The 23,195-nt window shown below is 42.1% G+C and overlaps 1 protein-coding gene across 3 annotated transcripts; it reads left to right on the top strand.

Annotated features, from left to right (window-relative positions):
• The first annotated feature begins 3,936 nt into the window (after positions 1–3,936).
• On the top strand, positions 3,937–9,718 carry LOC112071227 (caprin-2). 3 transcript variants are annotated; one of them, XM_024138682.2, is made up of 4 exons: positions 3,942–4,495; positions 8,648–8,731; positions 8,883–9,017; positions 9,139–9,718. In XM_024138682.2, exons 1-4 carry the CDS (start codon positions 4,045–4,047, stop codon positions 9,420–9,422), a joined length of 954 nt encoding a protein of 317 aa, XP_023994450.2. In that variant the 5' UTR covers positions 3,942–4,044; the 3' UTR covers positions 9,423–9,718. The 3 variants fall into 3 exon arrangements, with proteins under 3 accessions (XP_070295415.1, XP_023994450.2, XP_070295414.1); XM_070439313.1 differs by lacking the exon at positions 3,942–4,495 and adding an exon at positions 7,903–8,484; XM_070439314.1 differs by lacking the exon at positions 8,648–8,731 and having other exon boundaries at positions 3,937–4,495.
• The last annotated feature ends 13,477 nt before the right edge of the window (positions 9,719–23,195 follow it).

Raw genomic sequence — 23,195 nt, 5'->3', positions numbered from 1 at the left:
GAGAACTCGTTCTGACATCACTGAGAGACACGTTGAAGTTCTGAAGAGAAACAGTCAAGGTAATGGAGGAAAATGAAGTATTAGTTCTGACACTATTAATATATATATACACTGCTCAAAAAATAAAAGGGAACACTTAAACAACACAATGTAACTCCAAGTCAATCACACTTCTATGAAATCAAACTGTCACTTAGGAAGCAACACTGATTGACAGTAAATTTCACATGCTGTTGTGCAAATGGAATAGACAAAAGGTGGAAATTATAGGCAATTAGCAAGACACCCCAAAAAAGGAGTGATTCTGCAGGTGGTGACCACAGACAACTTTCTCATTCCTATGCTTCCTGGCTGATGTTTTGGTCACTTTTGAATGCTGGCGGTGCTCTCACTCTAGTGGTAGCATGAGACGGAGTCTACAACCCACACAAGTGGCTCAGGTAGTGCAGTTCATCCAGGATGGCACATCAATGCGAGCTGTGGCAAAAAGGTTTGCTGTGTCTGTCAGCGTAGTGTCCAGAGCACATGGAGGCGCTACCAGGAGACAGGCCAGTACATCAGGAGACGTGGAGGAGGCCGTAGGAGGGCAACAACCCAGCAGCAGGACCGCTACCTCTGCCTTTGTGCAAGGAGGAGCACTGCCAGAGCCCTGCAAAATGACCTCCAGCAGGCCGACTCCCACCACGGTAAAGGAAGTGCAGCGGTTTCTAGGGTTAGCCAACTACTACCGGAGGTTTATCCGGGGCTTTGGTCAGGTAGCGGCTCCCATTACCTCACTGTTGAAGGGGGGACCGGTGCGACTGCAGTGGTCGGCTGAGGCGGACAGGGCTTTAGGTCACCTGAGGGCTCTGTTTACCTCGGCTCCCGTGCTGGCTCATCCGGATCCCTCTTTGGCCTTCATAGTGGAGGTGGACGCGTCCGAGGCTGGGAAAGGAGCCGTGCCCTCTCAGCGCTCAGGTACGCCACCAAAGCTCCGCCCCTGTGCTTTCTTTTCGAAGAAGCTCAGCCCGGCGGAGCGAAACTATGATGTGGGGGACCGGGAGCTGTTGGCTGTTGTCAAGGCTCTGAAGGCTGGAGTACATCTGGGCGGCGAGGAGACTGAACCCTCGCCAGGCAAGGTGGGCCAAGTTCTTTACCCGTTTTGTTTTCACCCTGTCCTACAGACCAGGTTTCCAGAACGCTAAGGCAGACGCACTGTCCCGGATGTATGACACAGAGGAGCGGTCCATAGATCACACTCCCATACTTCCGGCCTCTTGCCTGGTGGCACCGGTGGTGTGGGAGTTGGACGCGGATATCGAGCGGGCGTTACGTACAGAGCCCACTTCCCTCCAGTGTCCAGCTGGGCGTCTGTACATTCCGTCTGCTGTCCGCGACCGTTTGATCTATTGGGCCCATACGTCACCCTCCTCTGGTCATCCTGGCATCGGTCGGACAGTGCGCTGTCTTAGTGGGAAGTACTGGTGGTCCACCTTGGCCAAGGACGTGAGGGTTTATGTTTCCTCCTGCTCGGTGTGCGCCCAGTGCAAGGCCCCTAGGCACCTGCCCAGAGGGAAGTTACAGCCCTTACCTGTTCCACAACGGCCGTGGTCGCACTTATCAGAGGACTTCCTCACGGATCTTCCTCCCTCACAGGGTAACACCACGATCCTGGTCGTTGTGGATCGGTTCTCCTGCCGTCCTGCCGTCTCCTTCCTTTGCCCGGTCTCCCTACAGCCCTACAGACTGCGGAGGCCCTGTTTACACACGTCTTCTGGCACTATGGGGTGCCTGAGGATATAGTGTCTGATCGAGGTCCCCAATTCACGTCAATTCAGTCTGGAGGGCGTTCATGGAACGTCTGGGGGTTTCCTAATTTCAACACTGAGATATGCTATGTATTTCTTATGTTATTTTATTGGTCCGTCTTGGTCCGATCCGTCTTGGTCCGATCCCGATCCCATCTTCAGACGAAGAGGAGGAAACCAGCCGTTACACTNTTGGTCCGTCTTGGTCCGATCCGTCTTGGTCCGATCCCGATCCCATCTTCAGACGAAGAGGAGGAAACCAGCCGTTACACTTATGTTATTTTATTTAAAGTTTTATTAAGTTTTCTTGTTTTCCAAATCAACAAACAAAACACATTCCACATTCACAGATGTGGCTGACATAAATAATATAATAAAATATAAAACCAAACAAACAACATATATGCACCAGCACTATCTGTGATCATGTTAGCTATTTCCAGCTTTAGCTGAGACAACGAGCAAATCTTTTCAGCACCTTACACAACATGTACAGTGCCTTCGGGAAGTATTCAGACCCCTTGACTTTTCCACATTTTGTTACGTTACAGCCTTATTCTAAAATTGATCAAATATCAAAACATCCTCAGCAATCAAAACATAAAGACACAGGTTCACATCAAACTGTACATCTAGTATTTTGTGTATAGCAGTATGTATAGATTATCACAATCTGGTAATCTCTCTTCTACTCCAAAATACATGCATATATTCCTGATCCCCAGAATACATGCATATAGGTTCCACTTTCAGAGGTACATCTCGTCCAATCAGGAGAAATGTCTGTATTCATTCTATTGAGTCTCACTTGGGTGTAATACCATGTGTATAAACATGTGTAATTAGATTCTTTCATTTTTACATTAGTAGAGGAGCAGTATACCTTGTAGCAAACATCCACCCATAACTCATCACTGATCGCCAGACAGAGATCCTTTTCCCAGATTCTATTCACCGTAGTAAAGGAGGAGCCTACGTTCTCAGAAAGGAGTCTATAGATAAAGGAGATTTAGTCTTTGATGGATTGTGCTGTAGCAAGAAGGGTCTCAACTTCATTCAGCTGAACTCTTAACCTCCCCTTGGAATGAGGAAATGACCTGTCTAATTTGAAGATATATATATTATTTTATTATCTTGGCACATTGAATTCACTGCAGAGCTCTTGAAAGGATGTCAGTGTAGTTATGTTGTGATGAAACACGTCTGAAAAGGTCCTGATCCCCAGAATACGCCAAAGATTAAAGTTGGCATCCCTCAGGGCTTTTGGCATGTCTGGGTTGTATACTACAGTGTATAGGTAATCGGCATCCCTCAGGTCTTTTGCCAAGTCTGGGTTGCATACGATGTGAGTGGCATCCATCAGAACTTTTGGCAAGTCTGAAATACATACTATAGGTGAGTGGCATCCCTCATGGATTTCTTGGCAAGTCTGGGTTGCATACTATAGGCGAGTGGCATCCCTCAGGACTTTTGGCAAGTCTGGGTTGCATACTATAGGNGAAGACTAGTGAACACTGTGTTGTGTAATAAAGTTCCTAGAAGACTAGAGAACACTGTGTTGTGTAAAAAAGTACCTGGAAGACTAGTGAACACTGTGTTGTGTAATAAAGTACCTAGAAGACTAGTGAACACTGTGTTGTGTAATAAAGTATCAAAAGACACGAAAAATAACTAATAATGTCATACATACTGTCTCTCTCTGTCTTTCTCTCTCTCTGTCTTTCTCACACACACATTTGTGCACAAGTGAGCACTGATACCGTCATCCAAAATCATGTAAACATTGACACCATCCATGAACACAAGACAAAGGTCTTTCAGGTGTGGCTTGTTGATACTGTATATCATGATGAGTTTTGCTGAGAGAGCACATTTCTGTTTTACTTTGTTGATGAAACATATTTGATTGTAAATCATTCATTCACTTCCAAACCTAATGATTAGAAGAATATATTATGAGGTAATAACCAATGAGACCAAAAGGCAAAGGTCAATATATTATAAACCTGCTATTGACATTTAGACATTCTATGTTCTGTTTGCTGTGTCACATGGTTATTACAGGACCATAGAAATCAGATGAAAGTGATCATGAGGTGAATCAGTCTGATTTACCACCTTGTTGTTAGGCTTCATATCTACACGTGTCCCAGTAATCACCAGGTCATGGTTGAAGAGGACAGGATATAAAGGGGACAACTGAGGCTCCAAAATAACAGCAGAAATAACCACAAGAAGAGGACATCATCATCCAGGAATGAGAATGAAGAGTGTTGTATCTCTGCTGGTGTTGCTGCACTGCTGTCTGTCTGGAGCCCAGGTCCACAAAGACAGAGATGGAGTCAGTGTGAATGAGATCCAGCAGGWTGYCTATGAGGACAGAGAGAGCAGAGGGAATGACATTCAGACTGACKAACAGAGAGCTGAAGCTGCATTAACACACAGCCAGCAAASCTGCCAGCCTGACATCCACACTGTGCTGAGAGAGATGAGCACCATGATGGCAGAGCAGAGAGTTGAGCTGAGACACACAAAGACTGAACTGGGAGCCATGGAGGCCCGACTGAGAGCCAGTGAGAGCCGACTGACAGCCAGTGAGAGCCGACTGACAGACAGTGAGAGTCGACTGACAGACAGTGAGAGCCAGGTGGAGGAACTGAAAGTCCAGCTGAAATCCAAAGTGGAGGAACTGAGCAAAATGAATGAAGGTAAATCAGAATATTCTCTTTCATAGCTGTTGTTGTAACACAAAGGTTTTAATCTGAGTCTAGATACAGACCCAAAGTGTATTTTATACTCATTAAGATGACATCATGAGTCATTTTCAGTGCATTCAGAAACTATTCAGACCCCTTCACGTTACAGCCTTATTCTAAAATGGATTAAATCAATCTACAGTACACACTATACCCCATAATGACAAAGCGAAAACAGGTTTTAATAAATTTCTGCAAATGTATATGAAAAATGAAAACAGAAATACCTTAATTGCATAAGTATTCATACTCTTTGTTATCAATCAATCAATCAGTCAAATGTATTATAAAGCCCTTTTTACATCAGCAGATGTCACAAAGTGCTGTACAGAAACCCAGCCTAAAACCAAACAGCAATATCAAACAGCAATTAATGCAGATGTAGAAGAACAGTGGCTAGGAAAAACTTTCTAGAAAGGCAGGAACCTAGGAAGTAACCTAGAGAGGAACCAGGCTCTGAGGTGTGGCCAGTCCTCCTCTGGCTGTGCCGGGTAGAGATTATAAGAGTACAAGGCCATTAAGGCCAGATTGTTCTTCAAAATGTTAAAAAGTTCATAGATGACCAGCAGGGTCAAATAATAATCAAAGTGGTTGTAGAGGGTGCAACAGGTCAGTACCTCAGGAGTAAATGTCAGTTGGCTTTTCTTAGCAAAGCATTCAGAGGTCGAGACAGCAGGTGTGGTAGAGAGAGAGAGKTAGTCGAAAACAGTAGGTCCGGGACAAGATAGTACGTCCAGTGAATAGGTCAGGCTTCAATAGCCGCAGGCAGAACAGTTGAAACTGTATCAGCAGCATGACCAGGTGGACTTGGGACAGCCAGGAGTCATCAGGCCAGGTAGTCCTGAGGCAATGTCCTAGGGCTATGGTCCTCCGGGAGAGGAGAGACAGAGAATTAGAGGGAGCATACTTCAATTGATACAGGACACCAGATAAGACAGGAGAATTACACCAGATATAACAGACTGACCCTAGCCCCCTGGCACATTTAAAATATATATATATATTTAACCTTTATTTAACTAGACTACTGCAGCATAGACACTGCCCCCACACCACTAGAGGGATATCAACAGGCTAAACACTTACTATCCTGAGACAAGGTTGAGTATAGCCCACGAAGATCTCCTCCCCCACATGAGCCCGAGGGGGTGCAAACCTGGACCTGGACAGTCACGTCTGTGACTCAACCCACGTAATAGGGTTAGAGGCAGAGAATCCCGGTGGAGAAAGGGGAACCGGCCAGGCAGAGACAGCGGGGCGGTTCGTCGCTCCAATGCTTTGCTGTTCACCTTTGCACCCCTGGGCCAGACTACACTCAATCATAGGACCTACTGAAGAGATGAGTCTTCTTAGTTTGCTTAGAAATTCTAGGGACTATAAGGAGGCCTGCATCGGAGATAGGTAGGAGCAAGCCCATGTACTGCTTTGAAAGGTTAGCGGTAAAACCTTGAAATCAGCCCTAGCCTTAACAGGAAGGCAATGTAGGCAAGCACTGAAGTAATAAGTTCTCATTGTTTGGTTCTATTATAGATTCTAGTAGCCGTGTGTTATGTTACGAAGATGGAAAAAAGCTGTCCTTTAAATATTCTTGATATGTTCATCAGGGTCCTTCACAGTTTTATTTGAGACGACTGTACAACAATCAAGATTAATTGTCAGATCCAACAGCATATCTCTTTGTTTCTTGCGACATAAACTAANGGCATCCCTCAGGACTTTTGGCAAGTCTGGGTTGCATACTATAGGAGAGTGGCATCCCTCAGGGCATTTAGCAAGTCTGGGTTGCATACTATAGGTGAGTGAGAGCATATCTGGGAGGAAATGCCAAGGTATTTCCTACAGTCCTTCCATGCTAGTGCTGTCAATCACCAAGGTTTTGGCTATGTTACCCACTTCACTAACTTTATTCATGAATATAATTTAGTTTAGGTCAATGAAACACATGATTGGGCCTCTATCTGAATCCACATTGAGTTTGGTCTGTTTGTGATCCATGTTAACATGTTGTGGATTTGGGCAGACCAGCACTACAGTTGAAGCCAAAAGATCTGCACCATATAATTCCATGAAAATAGATTCAGGCTTGAACTATCCCTCCAATGCATCATGACGACAGCTAGCACCACAGCTATAATAGATAGGGGATTAGGGGTACAGTCATGAAAATTAGTGTTTGCGTTAGTGTTAGTGTTTGCGTGCGCCATAAACACAGGTTACACCTGAGTTCTTGCTCCACCTCCGTGACAGATTGACTGCTCGTGGCGCAGAACGTTCCACATACAGACTTTTCTCCTGATTGTTTAAAGATGTACCTCTGAAAGTGGAACCTATATGCATGTATTTTGGAGTTGAAGAGAGATTACCACATTTTGATAATCTATACATACTTTTATACACAAAATACTAGATGTACAGTTTGATGTGAACCCGTGTCTTCATGTTTTGATTGCTGAGGATGTTTTGATATTTGATCAATTTTTAGAATAAGGCTGTAACGTAACAAAATGTGGAAAAAATCAAGGGGTCTGAATACTTTCCGAAGGCACTGTACATGTTGTGTAAGGTGCTGTAAAAACTCATGATTTGGTCGTTGTCTCAGCTAAAGCTGGAAATAGCTAACATGATCACAGATAGTACTGCTGCACATTTGTTGTTTGTTTGGTTTTATATTCTATTATATTATTTATGTCAGACACATCTGTGCATGTGGAATGTGTTTTATTTGTTGATTTGGAAAAACAAGAAAATGTAATAAAACTTTAAATAAAATAACATAAGAAAGACATAGCATATCTCAGTGTTGAAATTAGGAAATTTATAACAAATGACTCAGGATGAAAATGTAAATGTCTTGTGAATAATATACTGTACAGTATGTCTTGAATCAATGTAAAGAAACAGATGTTCCTTTTCCTACATATATTTCCTGCTGTACATTGAAGACTAATAAACACTGTGTTAAGTATTGTGGAAAAAAGTGTTAAAAATATATATTATAATTATGACTCAGTTTCAATTCAGACTAACACACACACACACACACACACACACTGTGATTACAGTTCATACGAGGGCAGAATGACTGACTACTCAATCCGTCAACCACCATTCATCCACACAAGGCAAAGGTCTTTCAGCTGTGGCTTGTTGACACTCTATATCACTATATGTCTTATTTTTGAGAAGGCATATTTCTGTTTTACTTTGTTGATGGGATTTTTAAAATTATAAATAATTAATATAGTTCCATACGTAGTGATTAGAATACTATATTATGAATTTATACTTGAAGCCGAAATGGAGGTAAATCATTTATTGCTATGAATTGAATGCATCCTTTGTTCTGTTTGCTGTGTCACATGGTTATTATAGGACCATAGAAATCAGATAAAAGTTATCATGAGGTGAATCAGTCTGATTTACCACCTTGTTGTTAGACTTCATATCTYCACYTGTCCCAGTTAWCACCAGGTCATGGTTMAAGAGGACAGGATATAAAGGGGACAACTGAGACTCCAAAATAACAMCAGAAATAACCACAAGAAGAGGACATCATCATCCAGGAATGAGAATGAAGAGTGTTGTATCTCTGCTGGTGTTGCTGCACTGCTGTCTGTCTGGAGCCCAGGTCCACAAAGACAGAGATGGAGTCAGTGTGAATGAGATCCAGCAGGTTGACTATGAGGACAGAGAGAGCAGAGGGAATGACATTCAGACMGACKAACAGAGAGCTGAAGCTGCATTAACACACAGCCAGCAAACCTGCCAGCCTGACATCCACACTGTGCTGAGAGAGATGAGCACCATGATGGCAGAGCAGAGAGTTGAGCTGAGACACACAAAGACTGAACTGGGAGCCATGGAGGACCGACTGAGAGCCAGTGAGAGTCGACTGACAGACAGTGAGAGACAGGTGGAGGAACTGACCAATAGGAATGAAGGTAAATCAGAATGATCTCTTTCATAGCTGTTGTTATAACACGAGGGTCTTAATCTGAGTCTAGGTTCAGACCCAAAGTGTATTTTATACTAATTAAGATGACATCATGAGTCATTTATACTAAATCTCACTGACTTGTTTATTGATCATGTATCTGATTTCAGCACAAGCAGTGAAACTAAACTCCATGGAGACTCGTTCTGACATCACTGAGAGACACGTTGAAGTTCTGAAGAGAAACAGTCAAGGTAATGGGAGGAAAATGAAGTATTAGTTCTGACACTATTAATATATATATATATGGTCTGAATGACTGACCTTATTGTTGATAACATGTCTAATCTACACCAACTAGTGTCCAGTTAGATAAAGTAGTGCTGACTCATCTCTGTCCCACAGACAGGAAGGTGGCTTTCTCAGCCTCACTAGCACCACCTGGTCAACATGGACACATTGGACCCTTCAACACTGGAATCACCCTGGTCTACAGAAATATCTACTCAAACATTGGCAATGCTTATAACCCCACTACAGGTACACTATATTCACATCATCAGTATTTATAAGTCTGTGTGAAAACATAGTAATTAATAATCCTCTGTCCTCGTATCATCTCTGATGACTGTTTCTATGTGAATGTTGTGTTCTGATACAGGGATCTTCACAGCACCAGTGAGAGGACTCTACCTCTTCAGGTTTTACATCAATGCTGGGGGTGATAGTTCAGTTCCTACAACTGCAGCCTTGCATAAGAATGGACATCATGTAGCTATTGCACATGCTCACCAAGCTAGTGGTAGTATTAATTCCTCCAATGGAGTGTCACTGCTGCTGGAGGTAGGAGATGTGGTCTACATGCATCTCTGGGCTGGGAGAAAGATATATGATAACGAACATCGCCACAGCACCTTCAGTGGTCACCTGCTCTTCACTTTGTAGAAGGGTTATTGAAGGACTGTATCAGTTATCTGTTCTGGAAAATATTCAGACATTTTAACAACATTGTCTTAGCCTTGAAAGTTCTCCATTTACTCTCTAACAGTTCAAACTAAGGTAGTTCTCAAGGAGAAAAGTAGGTGAAATTTACAAGATTTAAAAATACATATCGTATCCAATTTTTCAAAATAGAAAAATATATTTTTAAAATATACTCAGAATGAAAATATTAATGTCATGTAAATATTATACTGTTCACTAAGACTTCTTTAATTTATGTATTTAGATGTTGACCCCCCCCCACCCCACCCACTAGTAAATTGAACACTAGTCAACATTGTGTTGAGTATTATTTAATAAAGTGTTTATCAAAATAATGACTAGTAGAATGGCACTAGTAGTACCGCTATTACACACACACACACTGTCACGCCCTGACCATAGAGAGCCCTCGGTTCTCTAAGGTGTTTATGTCAGAGCGTGACTGGGGGGGTCATCTAGTTTTTAGATTTCTACGTTGGTGGTTTGTGTGGTTCCCAATTAGAGGCAGCTGGTAATCGTTGCCTCTAATTGGGGATCATATTTAGGTATGCTTTTTCCACACCTGCATTTGTGGGATTTTGTTTGTTAGTGTGTTTGGGCACTACGTCCTCACGGTCTTTGTAAGTTTTGTTATTTTTGTTTTGTTAGTTTCACTTAAATAAATATGTGGAACTATACTCACGCTGCGCCTTGATCCGCTCATTTTGAAGACCGTGACACACACACAGACACGGACACACAAACACACACGGATACAAACACACATTGTGAGAACTATGTGCACGTGGGCAGACTGACTGACTACTAAATCCTTCAACCATCGTTCATGAACACAAGGCAAACGTCTTTCAGGTGGGGCTAGTTGATAATCATTATAGGAGTTTTTGCTGAGAGAGGACATATCTCTTTTACTTTGCTGATTGGAAATATTTGACTGTAAATCGTGAATTCACTTCCAAACCTAATGATTAGAATACTCTATTGCGAGGTATTACACAACGGGTGGGTCTAATCCTGAATGCTGATTGGTTAAAACCGCATTTTAGCCGGTGTCTATTCCACAAGTTACCATCGACTGAATCTATGATGTTAAAGTGCCTATTTACTCTGTTCCATCTGACTGCGCAATCCACTGTCTCATCAGCCCAGCCAGGCAATTTATAAACTTGATCTCCACTATAAAAAGCATCTAGACATTATCTCACATTTCTTTTAGACTAATATTTAGTTTTCAACAGCGGAAATCTGTAAAATCCTTGCTGTCTGTCTCTCTGACATTTGCAACATTGTTTCAATATTCAAGCTGTCCCATAGTAATGAACGTGTCGGGAATCGGGATGAGACATACCGGCAGGCAACGTTTCTCAGCCAGTCGAAATCATGAATCAGCTGGCATAATTTTTATGGATATATACAAAGAAATGTCAATTGAAAAAAGGACAAATGAAACAAAGTGCAGCTAGTTTGCTGTCGTTGCAGCTTCAGTTTGAAGTGATTATGTTAGATGTGTTGTTGGATAGCTCCTCTGAACAAGTGTCCTGATGAGTGAGCACATTTTCTATGTCAGGCGAAATCACGCCTCATTAGCTCATTGTTATGGATATATCCAAATAAATGTCAGCTTAAAACCTGTCTACAGCCAGTGAAAGTGCAGGGCGCCAAATTCAAAACAACAAAAATCTCATAATTAAAATTCCTCAAGCATACAAGTATTTTACATCATTTTAAAGATACAATTCTCGTTAATCCAGCCACAGTGTCTGATTTCAAAAAGGATTTACAGCGAAAGCACCACAAACGATTATGTTAGGTCACCACCAAAGTGTGGCAATGGAACATTTAGGACGAACGACTGGGTACAGAACAAAAAAGCTGAACGATTGGGTCGAGTCTCAAGCAACCAAACGATAGAAAGAACGATCAGCCGGCTTGGGAAGCAAGCGCCAACCCTAGATTTGTATGTGACTATATTTGAATGACTTATTTGAATATGTTGGTAACCCATTGTATAGAAGTGATAATGCCCTCAAAGCCAGTATTTGGAGGATATATTGGCATGGTTTGCTGGCCCTCGACTTTATCTCGGGCCTAACAACACCTGTGCCAATATATTCTCCAAACACTGGCTTCTCGGGCATTATCACTTAAATCATTTTTTTTAACTAGGCAAGTCAGTTAAGAACAAATTCTTATTTACAATGACGGACTACTATTAATTTATTTATTTAGATGTTGACCCCCCCCCCCACCCAGTAGTAAATTGAAGACTAGTAAACATTGTGTTGAGTATTATTTAATAAANAGGTCAGGCTTCAATAGCCGCAGGCAGAACAGTTGAAACTGTATCAGCAGCATGACCAGGTGGACTWGGGACAGCCAGGAGTCATCAGGCCAGGTAGTCCTGAGGCAATGTCCTAGGGCTATGGTCCTCCGGGAGAGGAGAGACAGAGAATTAGAGGGAGCATACTTCAATTCATACAGGACACCAGATAAGACAGGAGAATTACACCAGATATAACAGACTGACCCTAGCCRCCTGGCACATTTAAAATATATATATATTTAACTTTTATTTAACTAGACTACTGCAGCATAGACACTGGAGGCTGAGACAGGGGTGGGTCGGGGGACACTGTTGCCCCGTCCAACGTCCAAACAGGCAAGATATAACCCCACCCACTTTGCCAAAGCACAGCCCCCACACCACTAGAGGGATATCAACAGGCTAAACACTTACTATCCTGAGACAAGGTTGAGTATAGCCCACGAAGATCTCCTCCCCCACATGAGCCCGAGGGGGTGCAAACCTGGACCTGGACAGTCACGTCTGTGACTCAACCCACGTAATAGGGTTAGAGGCAGAGAATCCCGGTGGAGAAAGGGGAACCGGCCAGGCAGAGACAGCGGGGCGGTTCGTCGCTCCAATGCTTTGCTGTTCACCTTTGCACCCCTGGGCCAGACTACACTCAATCATAGGACCTACTGAAGAGATGAGTCTTCTTAGTTTGCTTAGAAATTCTAGGGACTATAAGGAGGCCTGCATCGGAGATAGGTAGGAGCAAGCCCATGTACTGCTTTGAAAGGTTAGCGGTAAAACCTTGAAATCAGCCCTAGCCTTAACAGGAAGGCAATGTAGGCAAGCACTGAAGTAATAAGTTCTCATTGTTTGGTTCTATTATAGATTCTAGTAGCCGTGTGTTATGTTACGAAGATGGAAAAAAGCTGTCCTTTAAATATTCTTGATATGTTCATCAGGGTCCTTCACAGTTTTATTTGAGACGACTGTACAACAATCAAGATTAATTGTCAGATCCAACAGCATATCTCTTTGTTTCTTGCGAKATAAACTAACATCTCTGTTTTGTCCGAGTTTAAAAGTAAAACACTTTCCTCCATCCACTTCCTTATTTCTGAAACACAGGCTTCCAGGGTAGGAKATTTTGGGGCATCACCATGTTTCATCAAAATATGTGTTGTCCACATAGCAGTGCAAGTTGACATTYTGTTTCCGAATGACATCACCAAYAGGTAGAATATATAGTGAACACAATAGTGGTCCTAAAACGGAACCTTGAGGAACAGCGAAACGTACAATTGATTTGRCAGAAGACAAACCATCCACAGAGACAAACTGATATATTTCCGACAGATAAGATCTAAACCAGGCCAGAACTTGTCCGTGTAGAACAATTAGGGTTTCTAATCTCTCCAAAAGAATGTGGTGATCGATGGTGTCAAAAGTAGCACTAAGTTCTAGGAGCACGAGGACAGATGCAGAGCCTTGGTTTGACGCCATTAAAAGGTAATTTACCACCTTCACGAGTGTAGTCTCAGTGCTATGATGGGGTCTAAAATCAGCCTGAAGCATTTCGTATACATTATTTGTTTTCAAGAATGCAGTGAGTTGCTGCGCAACAGCTTTTTCTACAATTGAGAGGAATGGGAGATTCAATATTTTTTTTTTTTTTACATTTTCCGGATCAATGTTTGGCTTTTTCAAGAGAGACTTTATTTATGCCACTTTTAGTGAGTTTAGTACACATCCGGTGGATAGGGAGCCATTTATTATGTTCAACATAGGAGGGCTAAGCACAGGAAGTAACTCTTTCAATTGTTTAGTTGGATTAGGGTCCAGTATGCAGCTTGAGGGTTAAGAGGCCATGACTATTTTCATGAATGTGTCAAGAGATACAGGTTTGAAATTTTTTGACTGTCTCCATTGATCATAGGTCCTGGCAGTTCTGTGCAGAGCTTTGAAGAAATACGCAGATTCGAATGATCATGATCTTTTCATCAAAGAAGTTAATGAATTCATCAGTGCTGAAGTGAATGCCGTCCTTTCTTGTTGAATGCTGCATTTTAGTTAGCTTTGTGACAGTATCAAAAATACATTTTGGATTGTTCTTATTCTCCTCAATTAGGTTGAAAAAATTGGATTATCGAGCAGCAGTGCGGGCTCTTCGTTATTGCACGGTACTGTCTTTCCAAGATAGTCGAAAGACTTCCAGTTTGGTGGAGTGCCATTTCCGTTTACATTTTCTGGAAGCTTGCTTCAGGGCTCGGGTATTCGCTGTATACCAGGGAGAGCATTTCTTGTAACAAATGTTTTTTTTGGGTGCGACTGCATCTAGGGTATTACGCAAGGTTAGATTTAGATCCTCAGTTAGGTGGTTGACCGATTTTTGAACTCTGATGTCCTTGGGTAGGTGGAGGGAGTCAAGAAGGGCATCTAGGAATCTTTGGGTTGTCCGAGAATTTATAGCACGCCTTTTGATAATCCTTGGTTGGGATCTGAGCGGATTATTTGCTGCGATTGCAAACGTAATAAAATGGTGATCCGATAGTCCAGGATTATGAGGAAAAACATTTAGATCCACAATATTAATCCCACGGGACAAAACTAGATCCACYGTATGATTGTGGCAATGAGTAGGTKCGGAGACATGTTGGACAAAAACTGTSAAAGCCTTTTGGAGTAGGTCTGTGAACTTTTCCATGTGAATATTAAAGTCACCAAAAATGTGAATATTATCTGCTATGACTACAAGGTCCGATAGGAATTCAGGTAACTCAGTGAGGAACGCTGCATACGGCCAAGTGGGCTTGTAAAATGTAGCTCTAAAAAGTGATTGAGTAGGATGCATAGATTTCATGACTTGATGCTCAAAAGACGAAAACGCAGGCATTTTTTTTGTAAAAGGAAATGTGCTATCGTAATGTTAGCAACATCTCTGCCTTTGCTGGGTGCGCGGGGGAAATGGTCACTAGTGTAACCAGGAGGAGAGGCCTCATTTAACACAGTAAATTCATCAGGCTTGAGCCATGTTTCAGTCTGGCCAATCACATCAAGATTATGATTGGTGATTAGTTCATTGACTATGACTGCCTTGGAAGTGAAGGGATCTAACATTAAGTAGCCCTATTTTGAGATGTGAGATTTCACAATCACTGTCAATAATGACAGGAATGGAGGAGGTCTTTATTCCAGTGAAATTGCTAAGACGAACACCACCATGTTGAGTTTTGCTCAACCTAGGTCGAGGCACAGACATGGTCTATGAGACTCGAAGTTGAGCTCAGGTGCATCCTGATTCTATTGATCATCCTTAAAGTTGGTTGCCAACCGCCATATAAAGTCCAARGAAGAAGAAGATGCCTGAAGGAGGAGCGATTACTGGAAACAAACTCGGTTTACTGTTTTATCTGTGGATTAATTGTAGAGGACCTTGTGCATTTCAGGTAAAATAACAGCCCAACGTTAATATCCCAGGACAAATTAGCTAGCAATAGCAATCTAACTAGCTAAATTGCCATAAATGTTTAATTATTTTCGACCTGTCCACAAATTAATAGAATTGGTTCAGAGTTTGTTTTGATATTTCAACCTGTGTGTCCTGATCGTTTCTTGTGTGGGTCTGGTCAGCATGTTAATCTAAAATGAACTAAATAATTTCCCCCCTCATCAATCTACACACAATACCCCATAATTACAAAGCAAAAACAGGTTTTTAGGAATTAATACTTTTAACAGATGTATCAACAACAACAAAAAACAGAAATATCACATTTACATAAATGTACAGACCCTTTACTCAGTACTTTGTTGAAGCACCTTTGGCAGTTATTACAGCCTTGAGTCTTCTTGGGTATGATGCTACACGCTTGGCTCACCTGTATTTGTTTATCCCATTCGTCTCTGCAGATCCTCTCAAGCTCTGTCAGGTTGGATGGGGAACATTTTTCAGGTCTCTCCAGAGATGGTAGATCGGATTCAAGTCAAGGCTCTGGCTGGYCCACTCAAGGACATTCATAGACTTGTCCCGAAGCCACTTCTGCTTGGTCTTGGCTGTGTGCTTAGGATCGTTGTCCTGTTGGAYGGTGAACCTTTGCCCCAGTCTGAGGTCCTGAGCACTCTGGAGCAGGTGTTCATCAACGATCTCTCTGGACTTTGCTCCATTCATCTTTCCCTTGATCCTGACTAGTCTAATCAAGTAACATTTTATTTGTCACATGCGCCGAATACAAAAATAAGAAATTGTGTCCTCTTCACGACTGTCTTGGTTTGCTTGGACCATGTTTGTTGGTGATGTGGACACCAAGGAACTTGAAGCTCTCAACGTGCTCCATTACAGCCCCGTCGATGAGAATGGGGACGTGCTCAGTCCTCCTTTTCCTGTAGTCCACAATCATCTTCTTTGTCTTGATTACGTTGAGGGAGAGGTTGTTGTCCTTGCACCAAACGGTCAGGTCTCTGACCTCCGCCCTATTGGCTGTCTCYTTGTTGTCGGCGATCAGGCCTACCACTGTTGTGTCATCGGCAAACTTAATGATGGTGTTGGAGTTGTGCCTGGCCGTGTAGTCATGAGTGAACAGGGAGTACAGGAGGGGACTGAGCACYCACCCCTGAGGGGATCCTGTGTTTGTATTTGTATTTATTATGGATCCTCATTAGCTGCTGCCAAGGCAGTATACAATTTTAAAAACATTACAATACATGTTAATGAAAATGTTAATCCCCTCCCACACTTCTTACGTTCGTTTTCTACTGTAAATTAAAGACTAGTAAAAATGTTGTTTAGTATTTGTATTTATTATGGATCCCCATTTGTTCCTGCCAAGGCAGCAGCAACTCTTCCTGGGGTCCAGCAAAATTAAGGCAGTTAATACCATTTTAAAAACATTACATGTATTGTAATGCTTTTACAATTGTACATTCACAGATTTCACAACACACTGTGTGCCCTCAGGCCCCTACTCCACCACTACCACATATCTACAGTACTAAATCCATTTGTATGTATAGTGCTTGTTGAGTGCGTGTTGAGGATCAGCGTGGCGGATGTGTTGTTACCTACCCTTACCACATGGGGGCAGTCCGTCAGGGAGMCCAGGATCCAGTTGCCGAGGGAGGTGTTTAGTCCCAGGGTCCTTAGCTTAGTGATGAGCTTTGAGGGAACTATGGTGTTGAACACTGAGCTGTAGTCAATGAATAGCATTCTCACATAGTTGTTCCTTTTGTCCAGGTGGGAAAGGGCAGTGTGGAGTGCAATAGAGATTGCATTACCTACGGAATAAAGCAGTATTCAAATTGGAGTGGGTCTAGGGTTTCTGGGATATTGTTGTTGATGTGAGCCATGACCAGCCTTTTAAAGCACTTCATGGCTTCAGATGTGAGTGCTATGGGTTAGTGTTCTTGGGCACAGGGACTGTGGTGGTCTGCTGGAAACATGTTGGTATTACAGACTCAAACAGGGAGAGGTTGAAAATGTCAGTGAAGACACTCACAGCGCGTGAATGTTGACCTGTTTAAAGGTCTTACTCACATCGCCTACGGAGAGGGTGAACACACAGTCGTCCGGAACAGCTGATGCTCTCATGCATGTTTCAGTGTTACTTGCCTCGAAGCGAGCATTAAAGTAATTTAGCTCATCTGGTAAGCTCATGTAACTGGGCAGCTCTCGGCTGTGCTTCCCTTTGTTGTCTGTAATAGTTTGCAAACCCAGCCACATCCGACGAGAGTTGGAGTCGGTGTAGTACGATTCAGTTTGATTTATCACCTTATTGCTTTTTCAACATTGAAAATGTTGAAAAAGTGAAGGGTCTGAATACTTTCCAAATGCACTGTTTACAAATCTCACTGACTTGTTTATTGATCATGTATCTGATTTCAGCACAAGCAGTGAAACTAAACTCCATGGAGACTCGTTCTGACATCACTGAGAGACACGTTGAAGTTCTGAAGAGAAACAGTCAAGGTAATGGGAGGAAAATGAAGTATTAGTTCTGACACTATTAATATATATATATATGGTCTGAATGATTGACCTGACTGTTGATAACATGTCTAATCTACACCAACTAGTGTCCAGTTAGATAAAGTAGTGCTGACTCATCTCTGTCNCGTGGACAGACTGACTGACTACTAAATCCTTCAACCATCGTTCATGAACACAAGGCAAACGTCTTTCAGGTGGGGCTTGTTGATTATCATGATAGTAGTTTTTGCTGAGAGAAGACATATCTATTTTACTTTGCTGATTGGAAATATTTGACTGTAAATCTTTAATTCACTTCCAATCCTAATGATTAGAAAACTATATTGCGAGGCATTACACAACGGGTGGGTCTAATCCTGAATGCTGATTTGTTAAAACCACATTCCAGCCAGTATCTATTCGACAGAAAACTAGCTGCACTTCGTTACGTTTGACCTTTTTTCAATTGACATTTCTTTGTATAAATCCATAAAAACGATGCCAGCTGATTCATGATTTCGACTGTCTGAGAAACATGCGTGCCAGTCAGACACGTTCGGTACTATGGGACAGCTGAAGATCGAATTTGAATATTGAAACAATGTTGCAAATGTCAGAGAGACAGACAGCAAGGATTATCCAGCCAGTATGGCAAAAGAAGGACCTTGGTCAGGGAGGTGACCAAGAAACCAATGACCACTCTGACATTACTACAGAGTTCCTTGGTTGAGATGGGAGAACCTGCCAGAAGGACCACAGTCTCTACAGCACTTCACCAATGGGAGAGTGGCCAGACAGAAGCCACTCCTGAGAAAAAGGCACATGACACCACACCTGGTGTTTGCAAAAAGGCATGTGAAAGATTCTTAGAGCATAAGGCAAAATATTCTGTGGTCTGATGAGACAAAAACTTTACTATTTTGCCTGAATGCAAAGTGCTATGTATGGAGATAACCAGGCACAGCTCATCACCCATCTAACACCATCCATTCCGTGAAGCATGGTGGCGGCAGCATCATGCTATGGGGATGCTTTTCAGCATCAGGGAAGGATAGAGGAAACAATGAATGGAGCAAAATACAGGATAATCCTTGATGAGAACCTGCTTCAGAGTGCAAACGACCTTAGACTGGGCAAAGATTTATGTTCCAACAGGACAATGATCCCAGCATACAGAATGGCTTCAGAACAAGAATGTGAAACTCCTTGAGTGGCCCAGCCAAAGCCCAGACTTGAATCACATTGGAAATCTGTGGAAAGACTTGAAGATTGCTGTTCACCACAGCTCCCCTTTATATCCTGTCCTCTTAAACCATGACCTGGTGATAACAGGGACACGTGTAGATATGAAGTCTAACAACAAGGTGGTAAATCAGACTGATTCACCTCATGATAACTTTCATCTGATTTCTATGGTCCTATAATAACCATGTAACACAGCAAACAGAACATAGAATGTCTAAATGTCAATAGCAGGTTTATAATATAATGACCTTTGCCTTTTAATCTAAATTGTTATTTAAGTGATAATGCCAGAGAAGACAGTTTTTGGAGGATATATTGACATGGTAGGCCCGAGACGAAGTCAAGGTTGGGCTTCCGAATGGTGCAGTGGTCTAAGACACTACATCTCTGTGCACGAGGTGTCACTGCAGTACCTGGTTCAAATCCAGGCTGCATCACATCTGGCTGTGATTGGGAGTCCCATAGGACTAGGCCCCAAGTGGAGGGCCAGCAAACCATGCCAATATATCCTCCAAATACCGGCTTTGAGGACATTATCACTTTTATACAACGGGTTACCAACATATTCAAATAATTATTGAAATATGTTTAATTAACGTTATTTTGATGCATTTATTCATACTATTTCATCCTTCCACAAGATATAGTCACATACAAATCTAGGGTTGCTTCCCAAGCCGGCTGGTCGTTCCTTCTATCGTTCGGTTGCTAGAGACGCGACCCAGTCGTTCAGTTTTTTTGTTCTGTATCTATGGACGCGACCCAGTCGTTCTGTATCTATGGACGCGACCCAGTCGTTCAGTTTTTTNGTCTACAGAAATATCTACTCAAACATTGGCAATGCTTATAACCCCACTACAGGTACACTATATTCACATCATCAGTATTTCTAAGTCTGTGTGAAAACATAGTTATTAATAATCCTCTGTCCTCGTATCATCTCTGATGACTGTTTCTATGTGAATGTTGTGTTCTGATACAGGGATCTTCACAGCACCAGTGAGAGGACTCTACCTCTTCAGGTTTTACATCTTTGGACACGGTGACAGTTCAGTTTATACCACTGCCGTCTTGCATAAGAATGGACACCATATAGCTGTTGCACATGGTATACAAGCTAGTGGTGATATTAATTCCTCCAATGGAGTGTCACTGCTGCTGGAGGTAGGAGATGTGGTCTACATGCATCTCTGGGCTGGTAGAAAGATATTTGATGATGAAAATCGCCACAGCACCTTCAGTGGTCACCTGCTTTTCACCATGTAGGAGGATTATTGAAGGACTGTATCAGTTATCTGTACAGGAAAATATTCTGACATTTTAACAACATTGTGTTAGCGTTGAAAGTTCTCCATTTGCTCTCTAACAGGTCAAACTAAGGTAGTTCTCAAGGAGAAAAGTAGGTGAAATATACACAATATAAAAATACATATCGTATTCAAGTTTTCAAAATTGAAAAATAATAACAAATGATATACTCAGAATGAAAATATTAATGTCATGTAAATATTATACTGTCCACTAAGACTTATTTAATTAATGTATAGATGTTGACCCCCCCTCCCACTAGTAAATTGAAGACTAGTAAACATTGTGTTGAGTATTATTTAATAAAGTGTTTATCAAAAGAATGACTCAAAGTATCATTATTCCACACGCACAGGCACACACACACACACACAGACACACAAACACTTTGTGAGAACTATGTGCACGTGGGTAGACTGACTGACTACTAAATCCTTCAACCAACGTTCACTTCCAAACCTAATGATTAGAAAACTATACTGCGAGGTATTACACAACGGGTGGGTCTAATCCTGCGGATTGGTTAAAATCGCATTCCAGCCGATGTCTATTCGACAGAAAACTAGCCATTAAAATGATGCCAGCTGATTCATGATTTCGACTGTCTGAGAAACATGCCTGCCTGTCTGACACCTTCGGTACTATGGGACAGCTGAAAATCTAATTTGAATATTGAAACAATGTTGCAAATGTCAGAGAGACAGACAGCAAGGATTATCCAGCCAGTATGGCAATGGAACATTTAGAACAGAAGACTGGGTCGCGTCCATAGATACAGAACCAAAAAAACAACTGAACGACTGGGTCGCGTCTCTAGCAACCGAACGATAGAACGAACGACCAGCATGTGACTATATCTTGTGGAAGGATGAAATAGTATGAATAAATGCATAAAAATAATATGAATTAAACATATTTCAATAATTATTTGAATATCAAAAAAAGGAGGACCAAGGCACTCTTCATTTAATTAATTAAAATGCCTTTATTAGTATGGCATGTCCAATAGAAACAAAGATTTAAAAAAACGACGCGTTTCGTCTGCATGGCCTTATTATTATTTGAATATGTTGGTAACCCGTTGTATAAAAGTGATAATGCCCTCAAAGCCGGGATTTGGAGAATATATTGGCATGGTTTGCTGGCCCTCCACTTTATCTCGAGCCTAACAACACCTGTGCCACTATATTCTCCAAACACTGGCTTCTCGGGCATTATAAATTCATTTTTTAAACTAGGCAAGTCAGTTAAGAACAAATTCTTATTTACAATGACGGCCTACCACAGGCCAATTGTGTACCACCCTATGGAACTCCCAATTACAGCCAGATGTGATGCAGCCTGGATTTGAACCAAGTACTGCAGTGAGATGACTGCGCTGAGAAGCAATGTCTTAGACCACTGCACCACTCGGGAGCCTTTGGACCTTGATTTCGTCTCGGGCCTACCGTGCCAATATAGCCTCCAAAAACTGGCTTCTCGGGCATTATCACTTAAATAACAATTTAGACCAAAAGGCAAAGGTAAATATATTATACAACTACTATTGACATTTAGGCATTATTCATTCTGTTTGCTGTGTCACATGGTTATTACAGGACCATAGAAATCATATAAAAGTTATCATGAGGTGAATCAGTTTGATTTACCACCTTGTTGTTAGACTTCATATCTACACGTGTCCCAGTTATAACCAGGTCATGGTTGAAGAGGACAGGATATAAAGGGGAGTTGCGGTGAACAGCAATCTTCAAGTTTTTCCACAGATTTTCAATGTGATTCACGTCTGGGCTTTGGCTGGACCACTCAAGGACTTTCACATTCTTGTTCTGAAGCCATTCCAGTGTTGCTTTGGCTGTGTGCTTGGGGTCATTGTCCTGTTGGAACATGAATCTTCTAAGGTCGTTTGCACTCTGAAGCAGGTTCTCATCAAGGATTATCCTGTATTCGGCTTCATTCTTTGTTCCCTCTATCCTTACCAGTCTCCCTGATGCTGAAATAGCATGATGCTGCCACCACCATGCTTCACGGAATGGATGGTGTTAGATGGGTGATGAGCTGTGCCTGGTTATCTCAATACATAGCACTTTGCATTCAGGCCAAATAGTAAAGTGTTTGTCTCATCAGACCACAGAATATTTTGCCTTATGCTCATCAGTCTTTCACATGCCTTTTTGCAAACTCCAGGTGTGGTGTCATGTGGCTTTTTCTAAAGGAGTGGCTTCTGTCTGGCCACTCTCCCATAAAGCCTAGATTGGTTAAGTGCTGTAGAGACTGTTGTCCTTCTGGCAGGTTCTCCCATCTCAACCAAGGAACTCTGTAGTTCTGTCAATGGTCATTGGGTTCTTGGTCACCTCCCTGACCAAAGTCATTCTTGCTCGGCTGCTCAGTTTGGTCAGACGGCCAGAGTCTGGGTAGTTCCATATTTTTTCAATTTCCCAATAATGGAGACACTGTGCTCTTGGAGACGTTAAACACTCTATAAATAGTTTTCTACCCTTCCCCAGATATATGCCTCATCACAATTCTATCTCAGAGATCTACAGACAGTTCCTTGGACTTCATGGTATAGTTTCTGCACTGTCAACTGTGGGACCTTCTATAGACAGGTGTGTTTCTTTCTATATCATGTCCAAACAATTGAATTGGCCACAGACGGACTCCAATCAAGTTGTAACGACATCTCAAGGATGATCAAAGGAAATTAGACGCACCTGAGCTCAATTTGGTGTATCATAGCAAAGGGGTGTGAATACTTATGTAAATTACAAATGTATGTATTCCATTTTCAATACATTTTCAAAAATGTCATACATGTTTTCACTTTGCCATTATGGGGTATTGTGTGGAGATGGGTGAGGGGGAAAAACGATTTAATCAATTTTAAATTCAGGCTGTAACTCAACAAAATGTGTAATAAGTCAAT

This window comes from Salvelinus sp. IW2-2015, unplaced genomic scaffold (assembly GCF_002910315.2).
Source record: "Salvelinus sp. IW2-2015 unplaced genomic scaffold, ASM291031v2 Un_scaffold1551, whole genome shotgun sequence".
Classification (NCBI taxonomy): Eukaryota; Metazoa; Chordata; class Actinopteri; order Salmoniformes; family Salmonidae; genus Salvelinus; species Salvelinus sp. IW2-2015.
This window is presented reverse-complemented; position numbering and strand designations above follow the sequence as displayed.